General features: G+C 45.0%; 3 protein-coding genes across 3 annotated transcripts; 2 read left to right on the top strand and 1 right to left on the bottom strand.

Moving 5' to 3' along the window:
- Nucleotides 1-47: 47 nt before the first annotated feature.
- Nucleotides 48-2,413, top strand: ACET3X_005667 (uncharacterized protein). Its single transcript, XM_069452171.1, has 2 exons — nucleotides 48-806; nucleotides 855-2,413. The coding sequence occupies exons 1-2, from the start codon at nucleotides 614-616 to the stop codon at nucleotides 2,150-2,152; spliced, it is 1,491 nt and encodes a 496-aa protein (XP_069306027.1). The 5' UTR covers nucleotides 48-613; the 3' UTR covers nucleotides 2,153-2,413.
- Nucleotides 2,414-3,534: 1,121 nt separating this feature from the next.
- Nucleotides 3,535-6,289, bottom strand: ACET3X_005666 (uncharacterized protein; the record flags this gene model as incomplete). The annotated part of the gene is made up of 3 exons (XM_069452160.1): nucleotides 3,535-5,975; nucleotides 6,023-6,055; nucleotides 6,103-6,289. The coding sequence occupies 3 exons, from the start codon at nucleotides 6,287-6,289 to the stop codon at nucleotides 3,595-3,597; spliced, it is 2,601 nt and encodes an 866-aa protein (XP_069306026.1). The 3' UTR covers nucleotides 3,535-3,594.
- Nucleotides 6,290-6,403: 114 nt separating this feature from the next.
- Nucleotides 6,404-8,698, top strand: ACET3X_005665 (uncharacterized protein). The gene is made up of 2 exons (XM_069452149.1): nucleotides 6,404-6,577; nucleotides 6,627-8,698. The coding sequence occupies exons 1-2, from the start codon at nucleotides 6,426-6,428 to the stop codon at nucleotides 8,134-8,136; spliced, it is 1,662 nt and encodes a 553-aa protein (XP_069306025.1). The 5' UTR covers nucleotides 6,404-6,425; the 3' UTR covers nucleotides 8,137-8,698.
- The last annotated feature ends 4,917 nt before the right edge of the window (nucleotides 8,699-13,615 follow it).

Raw genomic sequence — 13,615 nt, 5'->3', positions numbered from 1 at the left:
CATACCTGCGGCGGATCTGCTCCAGGGTCTTGACACCTGCAACACCACGCCACTGCTGCTCGTCACAGAACCAGCGCATTTCCGTCTCGGCTGACACCGTCTGACAGCGTTCTACTCGCGTTTCTCGGCTTTCGGCAGCACGTTTTCCACGACATTGCCAGTATGAGCGTACTCTGTCTTCCGGCGACCAGCATAGAAACAAAGCGGCCAGATGCCATCCGGCCGAATATAGCAACCATGACAGGGAAGTCGATTTACATGGCATGACCAGAACGGCAATGATGCCCTTCTCGTCTTGTTGGCGGGGTGCTTGGCGGGGAGCTGTCGTTCCCAAACCTTCCGCGAATCTGGATGCAGGGGCTTTTCGAAGCTACGCTCGAGCGCACGCCTGATACATGTACGATGTGTGTCATCACTCACGGCTGGATCTTCCTCTTATGGCCTGCGAAACAAGTACATCTTCCCTCGCTGCTTTGCCGTCCAAACATTCTCTCTTCCCACTTCTCCAGCTTCACGCGCGCGTTAAACATTGATCGCATCCGCAAGCGATTCCTTGAAACATCAATCCAGAGAAGATCTATTTGCACGACTCACCTCAGCAGAGATTGCAATCATGCCGAGGACAGCCGTCTTCACCACCATTACGCCGTTGCCGGCTGGCATCACAAGGAAGAGTGTGCTTGACATGTACCGCGATCATCTTGCCATGATTGACTTGAACCCACTCGTCGTGGAGCGGTTCAAATGCAGGCCACCAAGCTATGCGCCGACAGACGAGTACTGGTCTACGTGGTATACCATCAAGGGTGAGTATTGTGCATTCGCAACCTCGATGCAGTGCTAACATCGTCTAGACAAGGTCTCATACCTACCGGGCGGCCTAGCGACAGGTTCTGTATCATATCACGCTTGTTTCACCGACACAGCCGAAGGTCTCAACACACACGTGTATGCGCCACTCGGTCTGGATATCCGAGGAAAGTGGACCGTCGGAGGGAGATTGCCTGGCGAGCCAAAGCCTCCAATTGAACCTGGACTCAAGACACCAAGACACGGACTGTACATTCGGGAAGACGTCAAGATGACCTGCTCAGCACTTCTAATGAGCTTTGTCAAGAGGACATTCAAGGACTCACATGGAAAGCTTGTCGACAAGCTGGTCGAGAAAGCGCATATCCTGGAGTCGAACTTTGCGAACGAGAGACTACAAGCACTCCGGAATGTCGCTCCCGGTGAACGAATGGGCCACGGAGACATTTTCATTGCGCCGCCACCGGACTACGACTACCAGCCTTCTCCTACATACCTCAAGGTTCCCTCGCCCCGCTTCGTGTCCCATACGAGAAGTCAAAGCGACCCAGTGCTATCTCCTGGCTTCTCTTCTTCCTCGACACTTAACGATCCCAACGACAGTCCCTTCAATGAGAAAGATCGGCCGACATCGTTCACATTTGTACGTGAAGAGAAGGAAGTCTCGTCCTCCGCTCCCGAGGCAAGCTCTTTCCTGCTGCCAGCGACAACATACGACGGCGGATTCTCGCAACGACGCGAGCGATCAGCATCGTTATATCCTGGCAGTCCGTCGGACCAACACCTCGAGCGCATGAACTCGGAGCGAATGATATCTCTGTTACCGCTCAGCCCAACCACTCCAGCACCACCACAAGACTGGAGCACCCCAGAGTACGCGCCGAGGATCTCGTATACACCCGAAGAGCGACCGATTTCATTCACTTTTCCTTTTGACCCAAAGCAACCGTTTGACCGCAAATCGACATCCGAGACGTCGCAATCGGACCAACAAAACCTTCTCGACGATATTGATGACGCCATTGACGAATTCATGTATACACTACCTGCGGATACGTATAAGACGCTGCCCGCAACGACATACTCGCCCGAACCAACTCCTGAGCCGATACTATCCAGCGCAACATACACACCAGAACCAACGCTGTCGAGCGCTACTTATACCCCGGAGCCCACTCTCTCTAGCGCGACTTACAAACCTGAGCCGATATTATCGAGCGCGATCTATGACCCGAGACGCGTGCGAAAAGACTCGGCCATGCCGTCGCAAGATTACGTCGACGAACGACCACCGGTGCCGCTGAAAGACGACAAGTATAGAAAGGGTAGCTTAAGGGGATAGACGAGGAGGGACACTTTGTTTACGTTTTGATGAGATATTTTTTGTACAACGTTATATTTCTGTTTCGATTGTTTTCTTGCTTTGGGGCGAAAAAAAGCGTGTTTGGTGTTGGGAGAGTTTGGAATTTATATATACCCGCATGTTTTTAGTAGGCTTACAGGATAGGCTGGCTGGCTGGCTGGATGGATGGAGTTACCTCCTTTTTAAAAAATTTTACTTCTTGTTATAGTTTACAAATCATGACAAAAATGCAAATCACAAATACGCAATTACAAATCTTGCTCTTCTGCCGCCCGACGCTGTCTTCCCGTCGCGACCGGTAATGTCCCCATTCCTTCTTTCATCCTGTAAAACCACGAATCTATCAACATCCGATCATGCATCGGAAACCGTGGCACCGCATCGCCCACACACGGTCTCGTTCCTATCCCCATCCCCGTCCCCGCGCCTATCCACAGCGCCCCCACAAGCCCCTTTTGAAACTCCATCATATCCCCCAACAACCCCTCCAACACCCTCACCCTCCGCTCATCCAACAGCCCCGCAACATCGTCGCCGAGAAGCGCGGTCAAGGTCATCAGAAAGAAACCGAGTAGTACGGATGTGGACGGTAGATATCTATTGTGAGCGAGCAAGGCGAGACGCGCGACGGCGCTGGTTTTGTGTGTGTGTTCGATGTTGGTGATGACGATGTGCATTAGGTGCCAGATTTTGTACCAGGTTGTGTGGAGGAGGGTGAGGAGGATGCGGATGGGGAGTTTGATGGTGGGTTGGAGGATGTGGATGATGTGGGTGTTGTCGTCATCGTCATCATCGCTATCATCATCTTCGTCTTCCCAATCTTCGTCTTCCCCGTCTCCTTCTTCGTATCCTTCGTCGTCGTCAAGATCGTAATCCCAATCTTCATACTCAGATTCATTTTCCGAGTCTTCGCCAGAGCCATATCCAGAATCTGCGTATGCGGCGGCGGCGGCAGGGACGACAAAGAGTTCGCACCTGCAGCACGGACAGGTATTCACGGCTTGTGTGTCGAGCCAGTGGACGATGCATTCCCGTCCGAAGATGTGGTTGCAGCTCGTGGGGCTGGAGAAAGTGACTGGGGTGTGCGAGGTAGTGGTGGTGGTAGTGGTGTCATCGTAGTCTTCGTAGCAGATTGGACAGGGAGAGTCTTCTGGAGAGACGGCGGCGGGTGTGATGTATTCGGCGAGGAATACTTCGCGTGTGGGGGTGGACATTTTTGAATCTTTTTTCTTTTGGGCAAAAGTAGCTTTCTGATCTTGGAGAGAAGATGCCTTGTAAAGTAAAAAAGATTCCTGTTCTGAAAAGCAGATGGGACAAGGACGGATATTTATATTCACAATCGAAAATACGTCCAAGTAATGCCATGGTTGTGTCGCCTGCGAACCACGGATCTCGTACCGTAAAAACACCACTCCCCACACCTACTCATCCCTAAATATCCACTTCCCACCCCTCCTCTGCGCTTCCAACCAGCACTCATGCACAATCGCCTTCTCCTGCTCCTTCGCACGTTCCCTATCCTCCATCTGTTCCTGCGTAGTCGGGAAGTCGACTCTCCAAAAGCCCGGCGGAGTTCTCCGTCGCTCATACGCCTCGCGATGCTTCCCCGAGTCCTTTGCCAGCTTCTTTGTCCGGGCTTGCAAGACGAGTTCCTGTCGCTCTTCGGACGACATTTGCGTGAGCTGCATGGTACTGTATGCATCGCCCAAGTAGTCCTCGAGTAGTTCCTCTTCTTGCGACGCGCTAAGCGGTGCTTGGACCTCTGCAAAAGTCCGGAAAGTAGAGCCGCAGCATTGCGGGTTCGTGCAGCCAGGAAGACACATGCGATCTCCTCGCTTACGCACAGTTTCCGAGAATGCGTAGCTGTAGCCTTGGTTGTACTTTGGGTTTGGCTTAAAGTCCTTGACGCCCAGCTCGCTTACCGGCTTATCGCGGAGACGGGTCTGCTCTTTCTCTTTTGGTGGCGGCATGCGGTTCTTGCGTGCACTGGAGCGCGTCTCTGGAGCCTTCATAGTCCATACTGGGCCTTCGGGCGTCGGATCTTCGCGAGGCGTCGAGCGCGTTTTCGACTTTGACCTGCGTGACGCTTTGCTGCTGGAGGGTGTATAGGTGGACCGCAACGAGCTTGCGGGCGGGGTTGGCACTTGCTCAGTCTTGATTTTCACCGGTCCTGACTTGGGTGTCTTTGGTGAGGCCTTGTCTGGTGTCTGGTGGTTCTTCAATGCTTGGAGCCTCTGATTCATCTGTGCTCGAGCTGCGCTAGGCGGCAATCTTAGCGAATCGTCGTTTATTGGAGGCGGCGTTTCGCCCGACTCTGCGAGAAAGCTGTGTTTGGCTTGGTGATACGCTTGGGCTTGTCTTGAGCGCTTGTTTGGAGGTTCCTCCGAAGCACTGCTCACTACGTTGGGATCGAGAGCTCTCAACGCGGCATGCTCTGCTTGAGTTGGCTCAGCTGGTTCACTGACAGCCCTTGCTTGGATGCTTCCAACAGGTTGAGGATCGCCCATCTCAGCGCGAAGACCAAGCCGATCAGCATCATTCACGTTCTCATTCTTGATGGCCCGCGTAAGCGGTGCGCCGTTCTGTCCATGTTGACGAGGTGTTTTGGCAGTATCAGCGTCATACGAGAGTCGCGTTCGAGGTTGGCGCGGCGTTTTGAGTCCATGAGGCGCGGGATCGTCAAGATCCATCGTCTCAGTCCGTGTCATCGTGAAGATGGAAACTGGAGGACTACTCTGTGGCTCTTCCTTCACACGATGAGGCTTCACCGGCGTGCCGTCCGAGGAGTGATCCGCATATATCTCGAATCTCGATTTTGACGGCTGGTCCCGTTTTCGTTTCAGCGATCGCTCGGAGACGAATTCGGGAACGTCGTCATCGTCTGCGTCCATGGCCTGCTCGAGTATGTCTCTTGGCTGTTCGGACTCATCTACAGTTGTCTGACTAGAGCTTGGAATTGTTGAACCGTTGCCTTCGTGGTCCGATATGATGCGCTGAAAGTGTGACGAGACACTCGGGCCGGTGCCCTCATCATGTTGCTGTTGTCGCTGAGCATCTGCCAGCCGAGTGCTGGCCTTTGGAGTGATGGTCGTGGTCGGACTCTGAACTTCCCCCCCACCGACCGTTGTCGGGGATGTCAACCGATTCATCGTTCCCAGGGCTGACCGCGGAAGCGGAGTCATGGCAGCAGGAGAAGAGCGTTCCGGGTTGACAGGCGATCCATGTGTCCGAGCAGTGACTGCAGAGCCTGGACTGGAGGGCATATGGGGCCGGTCTTCAGGAAGAAGGTGAACAGCAGCTACATGAGACTTGCCATCCTCTCTAGCCTCGCTCTTTGCCTTTTGCTTTCCAGCTTGTCTATCCGCGTACTCTTGCCATGCGCGCACGTTTTCCTTCATATCCTTGTTCTTCTGCATAACGGTCGCATTCTTCCGCTCTAGGTATTTGATCTTATGGGACATGTCACGGTACTTTTTGGTCAATTCGCTGAATCGCTCGGCGAGATCATGGTGCTCCTCTTCCGAGGCATTCGTTTTACCTTCCGTGAGATTTTCATGGTCCGGCGACGGAGGAGCTACTTCTTGAAGCGCCTTGACTTGTTGCTTCAGCTGTTCATTCTCGGCGGCTAGGCGGCGATATTGTTCATCTGACGCACCCGGAGCGCCAGTCCAAGACGCATCCTGGTGGGTCTCATGGGCAGATTCGAGCTGTTCCTTGAGTTGCGCATTTTCCTTGGCAAGACGAGCAGTTTTCAAGATCTCATCGTTTAGATGCTCGAATAGTATCTGTTGGTTCTCTTCCTCTACTCCTGGTCAGTACGCGTCAACAGAATTGGACCAGAACGCGTACTCTGCTCTAACTCTTTCTTGTGCTTGTCTTCCCCTAACATTTGCTTAGCGACTGCCGACGCGTCGAGTGGACATACAAACTCTTCTTCCACTCTTTCTCCAGATCAGGTTGGATGACCTCATCGTATACGCGTGTCCACAGCTCTTTGTTCTGCTCTACCCAGGCTGAAAAGTCTGCCATATCCGACCAAGTTGGCAGTGCATCAAAGGAGAGATGCGACGAGGAAGGGCTTGATGTCCGGATGGGTCGTGGCAGTGACAGTGACATTAGGCGGCAATGGCGAAAGTCACGCGCTAGTGGAACGCGCAGTCACGGGCCGACGCTCGGACATTCCGCGATAACGATAAGACATCATGTCCCGAGGCGCATTCGCCGCCAACACGGCAGTCGTTAGCCACGGACTATGAAGCGCGCGCGCGATGGGGACGATGATGGCGAACACCCCGCCAAAGCACAGCGGCTCACGAATCCCGATCGCATATCGAGGCTGAGTGAAGAACTTCTTGTGCGCGTATTGTCATTCGTGCCAGTACCCTCGCTATTAGTATGCCAGAGGTTGGTGCCGCCATCGCCAGCGAGTCGCGACGTGTGCTGACTATGACAGGGTATCAAAGAAGTTTAGCCGCCTCTCCGTCGACTCGGAGCTATGGAAAGCCGCCTACTACCGCACATTCGTCCTCCCAAGAGCATCGCGCATTCCGGGCATCAAGGGCCCTGCGAATCCTAATCGGCTACATTACTCCTCCCGGCTGTCGAAATGGCTGGACGACGGCTACCTGGTCAAAGACGGCACACAAACCAACTGGAAGCAGCAATATCGGTTACGGCACAACTGGACTCGGGGACAATGCGCCGTCAGCGAGATCGTCGTCGCGGAAAGGCCTCCAGATCCGCCGCTGCTAGTCATGATGTCCAACAGCATCATCTATGCTGCCGACTCCATGTCAGGCCTCCGAGCATGGAACTCGAAGAATGACAGGGAGCTACTGGCATCTTCGGAACTGTCTGGTGAAACAGACACGGCTCGTTTGCCAATATCCATGGCCATAGACGCGTCCAACGTGGGCGACGACACCGAAAGAGTCGTCATAGGCTTCGAGGACGGCTCCTTCTCCATCTACGCGCTCAGAACAAACCACAGGACGACCCGGAAGACATTCACGAATGTCTTTACCCATCCGCCGTCGACCAACGGAATGCTCTCGGCTCTCGCATACTCGTCGCCCTACCTCCTCACCATGACTGAAGACCACCTGCTCTCGTTGTACGCTTTCGAGGGGATACCAGGTACCACTGGCCTTCTAGAGGCACCGAAACTCCTATACTCGCTCCGATCGCACACAGCATGGCCACCGGTGTCGCTATCGCTACGAACAACGGCAACGAGCATGACCGCTGCCATCGCATACTCCCTGCCCACATATCTATCTGGCTGGACAGTTGGCGTACAAGAACTGATACTATCACACAAGGGCGATTTGATCGAGTCACGCCTAGCCACAGCAGCAGACGAGCATTCCTTCACACTCTCCGCATACCGCTCCACCCCGTCCGACAGCCTGCCGCCATCGCCTTCACCAAACAGCGCAAGAACAGCCTCCCTACCGAGCGGCCCAAGCCGATCGAAACCAACCTCCATGTCCTACTCGCACCCGTACCTCCTCGTCGCACACCCCGACAACACACTCTCGCTCTACCTCGTCCGCTCCACATCGCACGCCCTCTCCATCAGCTCCGGCAACCGTCTCTGGGGCCACACATCGTCCATATCCGGTGCGCATGTCGGCATGCGCGGCAAAGCCGTGTCCGTGAGCAAAAGGGGCGACGAGCTCCGGGTCTGGGACTTGGAGGGCGGCATGACGTCTTCGGCGAATCGCAGGCGCTCGCGGAATGGAGATTTGAGTGTGCGTGTGCAGCCGTCGAGGGCTGCTGGTGAGGAGTACGTGCAGGACGATGGGGAGGGAAGGCAAGGCGGCTTGCGGGTTGCGCTACAACGGGGGTTCGATGATTCGGTGGTGAGTCGCGGTTGGGTGGGGTTTGATGAGCAGAATGTGATTGTATTGCGGGAGAAGAGTGAGGGGAGTCAGGCGTTGGTGGTGTATGATTTTACGTGATGGGGTGGTTTGGGGAAAGAGGCGTTGGATAGGATATACCCTTCATAGTGCGCTGTTTATCTACTGGAATATCGACAGGATCTCGACTCCGGGTTTCGAGGCCAGCGTCCATGGTCACCTGCTCACGAAAATATCGATGCATTCAATTATCCTTCTAGAGCTTCGCGCAAATCAACGCATTCGGTCCCGCTTCACGGTGAGATGTGGAGAAGACGAGAGACGCAGACTACCAAGTGAAGGCCGGGTATGGATTCAATCGTACAAGCACTTTTTGTTCGCGGGAGCCATCCGAAGTCCCAGCGATCTACGGTTTGTTACACCCCAGCGCCTATACGTGTGCCGCTTTTCCAAGGCTCCGATTCCGATGCTGACATGCCACCGGCTTGCTTGTTGCACACCGACTCTTCGACCATATCTTGGCTTTTCAGAAGATGATGTACATATTTAGGTAAATCAAGGTCTCAACAACCCAACTACTCCCCAAAGCACGACCCAAAGACCATTATCATACAAGTCAAGCAATGGTACACTCTCGTGGTGGGATTATGTGATTGGCACGGAGTTGACACGGACTTGGCGAGGCTACTGCGGCCATACTGCCTACACATCCTACCGAGCCGGAATCCTACCGAGCCGTCACTCCGGCTCCGACTTATCAGACCACTCGACGATCAAGTAGTCGATGTTCTTATTTAAAAGTGATACTTATGGGCCACGCCTTCACTGGTATCACGCTTATCATTACCAGGACCATAGGAAAAGAACTATCGCCCAGATTCCCCACAAAGTAGTGGCTAATTCGATCCCTAGTCCTCTAACTGGAGATTTTGGGTTCTTTGCCCGCTCCCTAGGACAAGCAACACCCGCAGTGTTTTAGCGAAGCAAAAGCTCCTAATCAGGCATTGTTAGAGGGCGCAGTGCATAGTAGAATAGCTAAAGATACGCGATAATATACGTAGGCCAGAAGCTAGTTACCTATAGTACCCTTAGAAGGAGGTAAAGGAATCTGTTCCTAGAACTAAGACTGTAGAGATTTAAGGCTATTTTAAAGTTACTTAGGATTCCTGTAATTAGGGTTAAAGCGATATATAACTAGAAGATAGCACTATCTTTAATTAGAACTAATCTTAGACGCTTACTAAGAGAGGCTCTATATAGATAGCTTTACTTATAAAGTTTATTAGGTAAGCTTCCTATAGACTAGAATTTAGTAAAGAAAGCGTTAGGGTAATATCTAAGCTACTTAGGAAGCACAAATATCTTAAGATATTTAATTACATAGTCTATTTATATAACGTGTAGGATATAGCTTAGCTAGAAGGGTACTAAGGTCCTAATATAATTACTTCTCTTATTATTACTATAGATAGGGAACTTACTCTTAACCTATGTACCTTACGTAGGAAAACTAGTAAGAATTATTATTATTATTACTTTCCCTATTATACTATTATAATATAGAGCTATCCCCTACTATAAGTATTAAATAATAGTAGTATAAGATACTAAATATATTATAATTAGTATAAATAGTAGTATTATTCTTAAGTAGACTAGAGATAAATTACTATTAAGCTATAATAGTAAAAGAGGGGGTATTTAAGTCTATCTTAGTCTATTCTAGACTAGAAGGTACTAGATAGGTTTAGTTCCTAATATTATCCCCCTCCTTAGGTTAAATTAACTTAATTAAGTATAGGTTACCCCTAAGTAGCCTATTCTAAGTTAGTTAGCTACCTTACCTAGTACCTAACTACTAAGGGCGCTAGTAGTATATAGGGAAGTAAATTTATAATTCTATAAGTAAGTAAATTAAGAATTTACTTAATTTAAAATCTTTACCTTTACCTTTATTGCTACCTTACTATTACCTCTACTAGCTTAGTTACTAGGTAGCCTAAGCTTCTAGTATATTACTAGCTATTATAGTACTTTCCCTTCTTCTCTTTACTACCTAATAATTAATATTATAAGTAATTCCTTACCTTTTTCTTAGTCCTATAAAGGCCTTATTAAGCCTAAATTACTTTATTATAGGCCCTTAGGGGCCTATAAGGGCTATTTACCCCTTTAATAAGTAGGGAGGTATATTTTAACTTATTCTAGCGCTAATAGGACCTAGATAACTAGATTAAGACTAATATAACCTTATTTACCCTACTACTATACCCTTTATTATACTTTTAATATTTTTACCTTTATATTTACTTATTTACTATATATTACCTTATTCTAAGCTATATTATAGTAGAGAAACTAAGGGAAGTATAAGTAGTTAAAGAACTATTAGGCTTAGGGATAGTATAAGAAAAAGAGGCCTTATAGAAACTAGCTAAATAGTATTTAGCTATAAAAGAACTATAATATATACTCCTTTTAATATTTCTATATCTACCTACTATATTAAGTACTTATTCCTAATAGAGAATTAGTAATAAAATACTCTACTATATATAATAACTAATTAAAACTTAAACCTTATAACCTTTTAACCTTAGGAAAGCTATAAGTATTTACTAAGTATAAAATCTATCTAAAGACTTTATAAGACGCTCTATCTTATAGTCTTAGATAGTAGGAGAAATTAGAATAGATATAGTATAGAATAAGTAAGAAATATTAAGAGAATAGTAATAGTATATAGTAACCTAAAGAATATTTTATAATAAAAAAGTATAAAGACTAGAGAATATAAATAAATAGGGATATAGAAAGACCCCTAAGAAGTAAGAAAGATATAATAGAGGTACTAAGTTACTAATAATACTAGGATTATAACTAGAGTATAGCTACGCTATATAAGGTAGTATATTATAAAAAAAGTATAGGCTAGGATAATAATCCTTTAGATAGCTAAATAGATAAAGAATATAATAGAGTATATATAAATAGGCTAAATAATATATAAGGCTAAGAATAATAGTAATAGCCCCTATAGAGTACTACTAATAAGGAAAAAACTAATAATAAATAATTAAATTAATAGACTAAAGATAGCTAACTAAGATAGTATCTTAAGATATATAAAGAATAAGGTAATTACCCTCTTACTAAAAGACTCTTAGATATATAAGTAACTAACTAGTTAAACCTAAGTACTACTTTATATAGTACTTATACTCTTTATTATAGCCCTTACTATACTTATTATATATATTATATAGATAAGTAAGAACTAATAAGTAAGGAATAAGATAAGTAAAAGAACCTAATCTATTACTAAGCTACTAGCTAGAAGCTAGAATATAGATTAGTTTACTTCTCCTACTAAAATAAAGAAACTAGAAGCCTTAGCTAATAGTATAATAATACTAATAGATTTACTAAGTATATTAGTAGTAATACTAAGAAGCTCTATTTCCTTAGATATTCTACTAGTATAGCCCCCTAATAATAAAATAATAAAAGTTCTTTAGATAATAGTAGCCTTACTCTAATAGCTAAGAAGCTAAGACCTAAAAGTAGCGACGTAACTCCTACTATACCTAGCTAAAATAGTTCTAGTCTTTAATAGTACTAATATTACTATATTCTTAGAATACTTTAAAGATATATCTAAGCACTATAAGTTTAGTAATAAAGCTATAGTAAATAGGCTCTTAGCTTATTATAAGTAAAAGTAGTAAACTATTATCTAAGCTTCTAATACTTATAATATAGCTTAGGTAAATAAGTCTTAGAAAGACTTTAGAGAAGCGCTTAGGAGGTTATTTAGGAGTAATAACTAGAGCTAGTAAGAAGTATAAACTAAATACTTTAAATATTAGCTTCTTTAGTATTAGGTAAGGTTTAATCTAAATATTAAAGAATACTTATAAGAGTTTTAGATCTATAGTAAGTATTATATTAAAGTTATAACTATTAATAAAGAATACTAAGGTTTTTATCTAGTTAAGGGATTACTATTTAAATAGGTAACTAAAGTACTTAAGTAATTTAGCTTTAAAACTAATAGCCCCTAAGAGTTTAGCTATAAGAAGATTAGTAACTACCTAACTACTTACCTTAAAGTAGAAGAGGAAGCGTATATACTTAACCTATTAGAGGTAATTAAAGAAATTACCCCTAAGGTAGAGTTTACCTTACCTAAGCTAATAGCTATTTAGTATATACTTATAGTAAGCTATAACCTACCTAATATCCTTATATAAATTTTCTAAGCCCTAAAGTTATCTATCCTAGTTAGGGAAGATAATTAATACTATTAACTAACTTAGTTACCCCTTAGAAAGGCCCCTACTAATATAGAAGTAGATAAGTTAGTTAATAAAATACTAAACCTAAGAATTAATTAGGCTAGCCTAGAACTTAAACCTTAGAAGCTATAATAAATATCTTAAGAAATAGAGCTTATAAGTAACTTAGGTATTTATATAGAAGTAGAATATAGAGTTAATAATATAGTAAGCTAGAACTACTTAATAAATAGTTAGGAACCTAAAAGTCTATAGCTAGAGGGTTAGTCCTAATCCTAATAGTATATTAGGTATTAATAGAAGGGTTATTAGACTTATAATAACTAATTATATACTACTAATACCTAAGGCTACTAGAACTATAACTCCTAGTATAGGTAGGGTAAGAACTAAGTATAGTCCTTTAATATAGCTATAAACTACTAAGTATATAATAAACCTAGTTACTATAAGAATAATTACCCTATACTATAAGTATTTATAGATAAAGGTTAGGTATACCTTAATAAGTAATCTATACTCTAGTAGGGTATAGAAGAAAACCTATAAAGTAGAGTACTTTATCTTAGCTAATAGCTCTAGGCTAAGAATCTTTTAGCTTAGATTAAGAGGAGGTAGCTTAAATAAGATATTAATCTACTAACTATTATAGCGCTATTTAAGGAAAAACCTCCTAAAGTAATAGTAGAAAATAATACTATCTTAGTATAGCTAATCCTTAACTCTACTAGAAGCCTTTAAGAAGATAAAGTAGACTAATACTAGAAATTATTTAGTATCTTTACTAAAGATAAGTTAGACTTTACCCCCCCTAGGCCTTAGGGATAGGGCCTATAGTATTATCTTATATTATATTACTAAGAAATTTTAAAACTAAGCCTAAACTATCCTAGTGTATTTAGAAGTCTCTTTTTACCTATAATACCTCTCTATCTATCCCCTATATTACGCCCTATACTACTTTAACGTCCCTACTATTATAATTACTACTAACACTACCTAGAGATTAAGAAGCTCTATTATATTATAGTAATTATATTTTAAGAGTATAAGTACTACTACTATTATAATTATAGTTATAGTTATAGTTATAATTATAATTCCCTTTAAGCGGCTATAAAGCCTATATATTAGTAGTACTATCGCCTAAACTCCTCTATAGCTACTACGCACCTAATAAGTCCTATTATACTACATCCTAAGCCTCCTATATTATTAAATTAATTATCTACTACCCTATGAATACTTACCCTACGCGCGCGATTATTAGCTATACCTACTTT

Source organism: Alternaria dauci, chromosome 5 (genome assembly GCF_042100115.1).
Source record: "Alternaria dauci strain A2016 chromosome 5, whole genome shotgun sequence".
NCBI classification, from domain to species: Eukaryota; Fungi; Ascomycota; class Dothideomycetes; order Pleosporales; family Pleosporaceae; genus Alternaria; species Alternaria dauci.
Note: the sequence above shows the minus strand (reverse complement) of the source record. Positions and strands in the feature narration are given on the sequence as shown.

Coding starts and splice junctions, on each gene's coding strand:
- ACET3X_005667 (XM_069452171.1), top strand. CDS start 614: ATGCCGAGGACAGCCGTCTTCACCACCATTACGCCGTTGCCGGCTGGC. Junction 807..854: donor TACGTGGTATACCATCAAGG/GTGAGTATTGTG, acceptor AACATCGTCTAG/ACAAGGTCTCATACCTACCG.
- ACET3X_005665 (XM_069452149.1), top strand. CDS start 6,426: ATGAAGCGCGCGCGCGATGGGGACGATGATGGCGAACACCCCGCCAAA. Junction 6,578..6,626: donor TCGCTATTAGTATGCCAGAG/GTTGGTGCCGCC, acceptor TGACTATGACAG/GGTATCAAAGAAGTTTAGCC.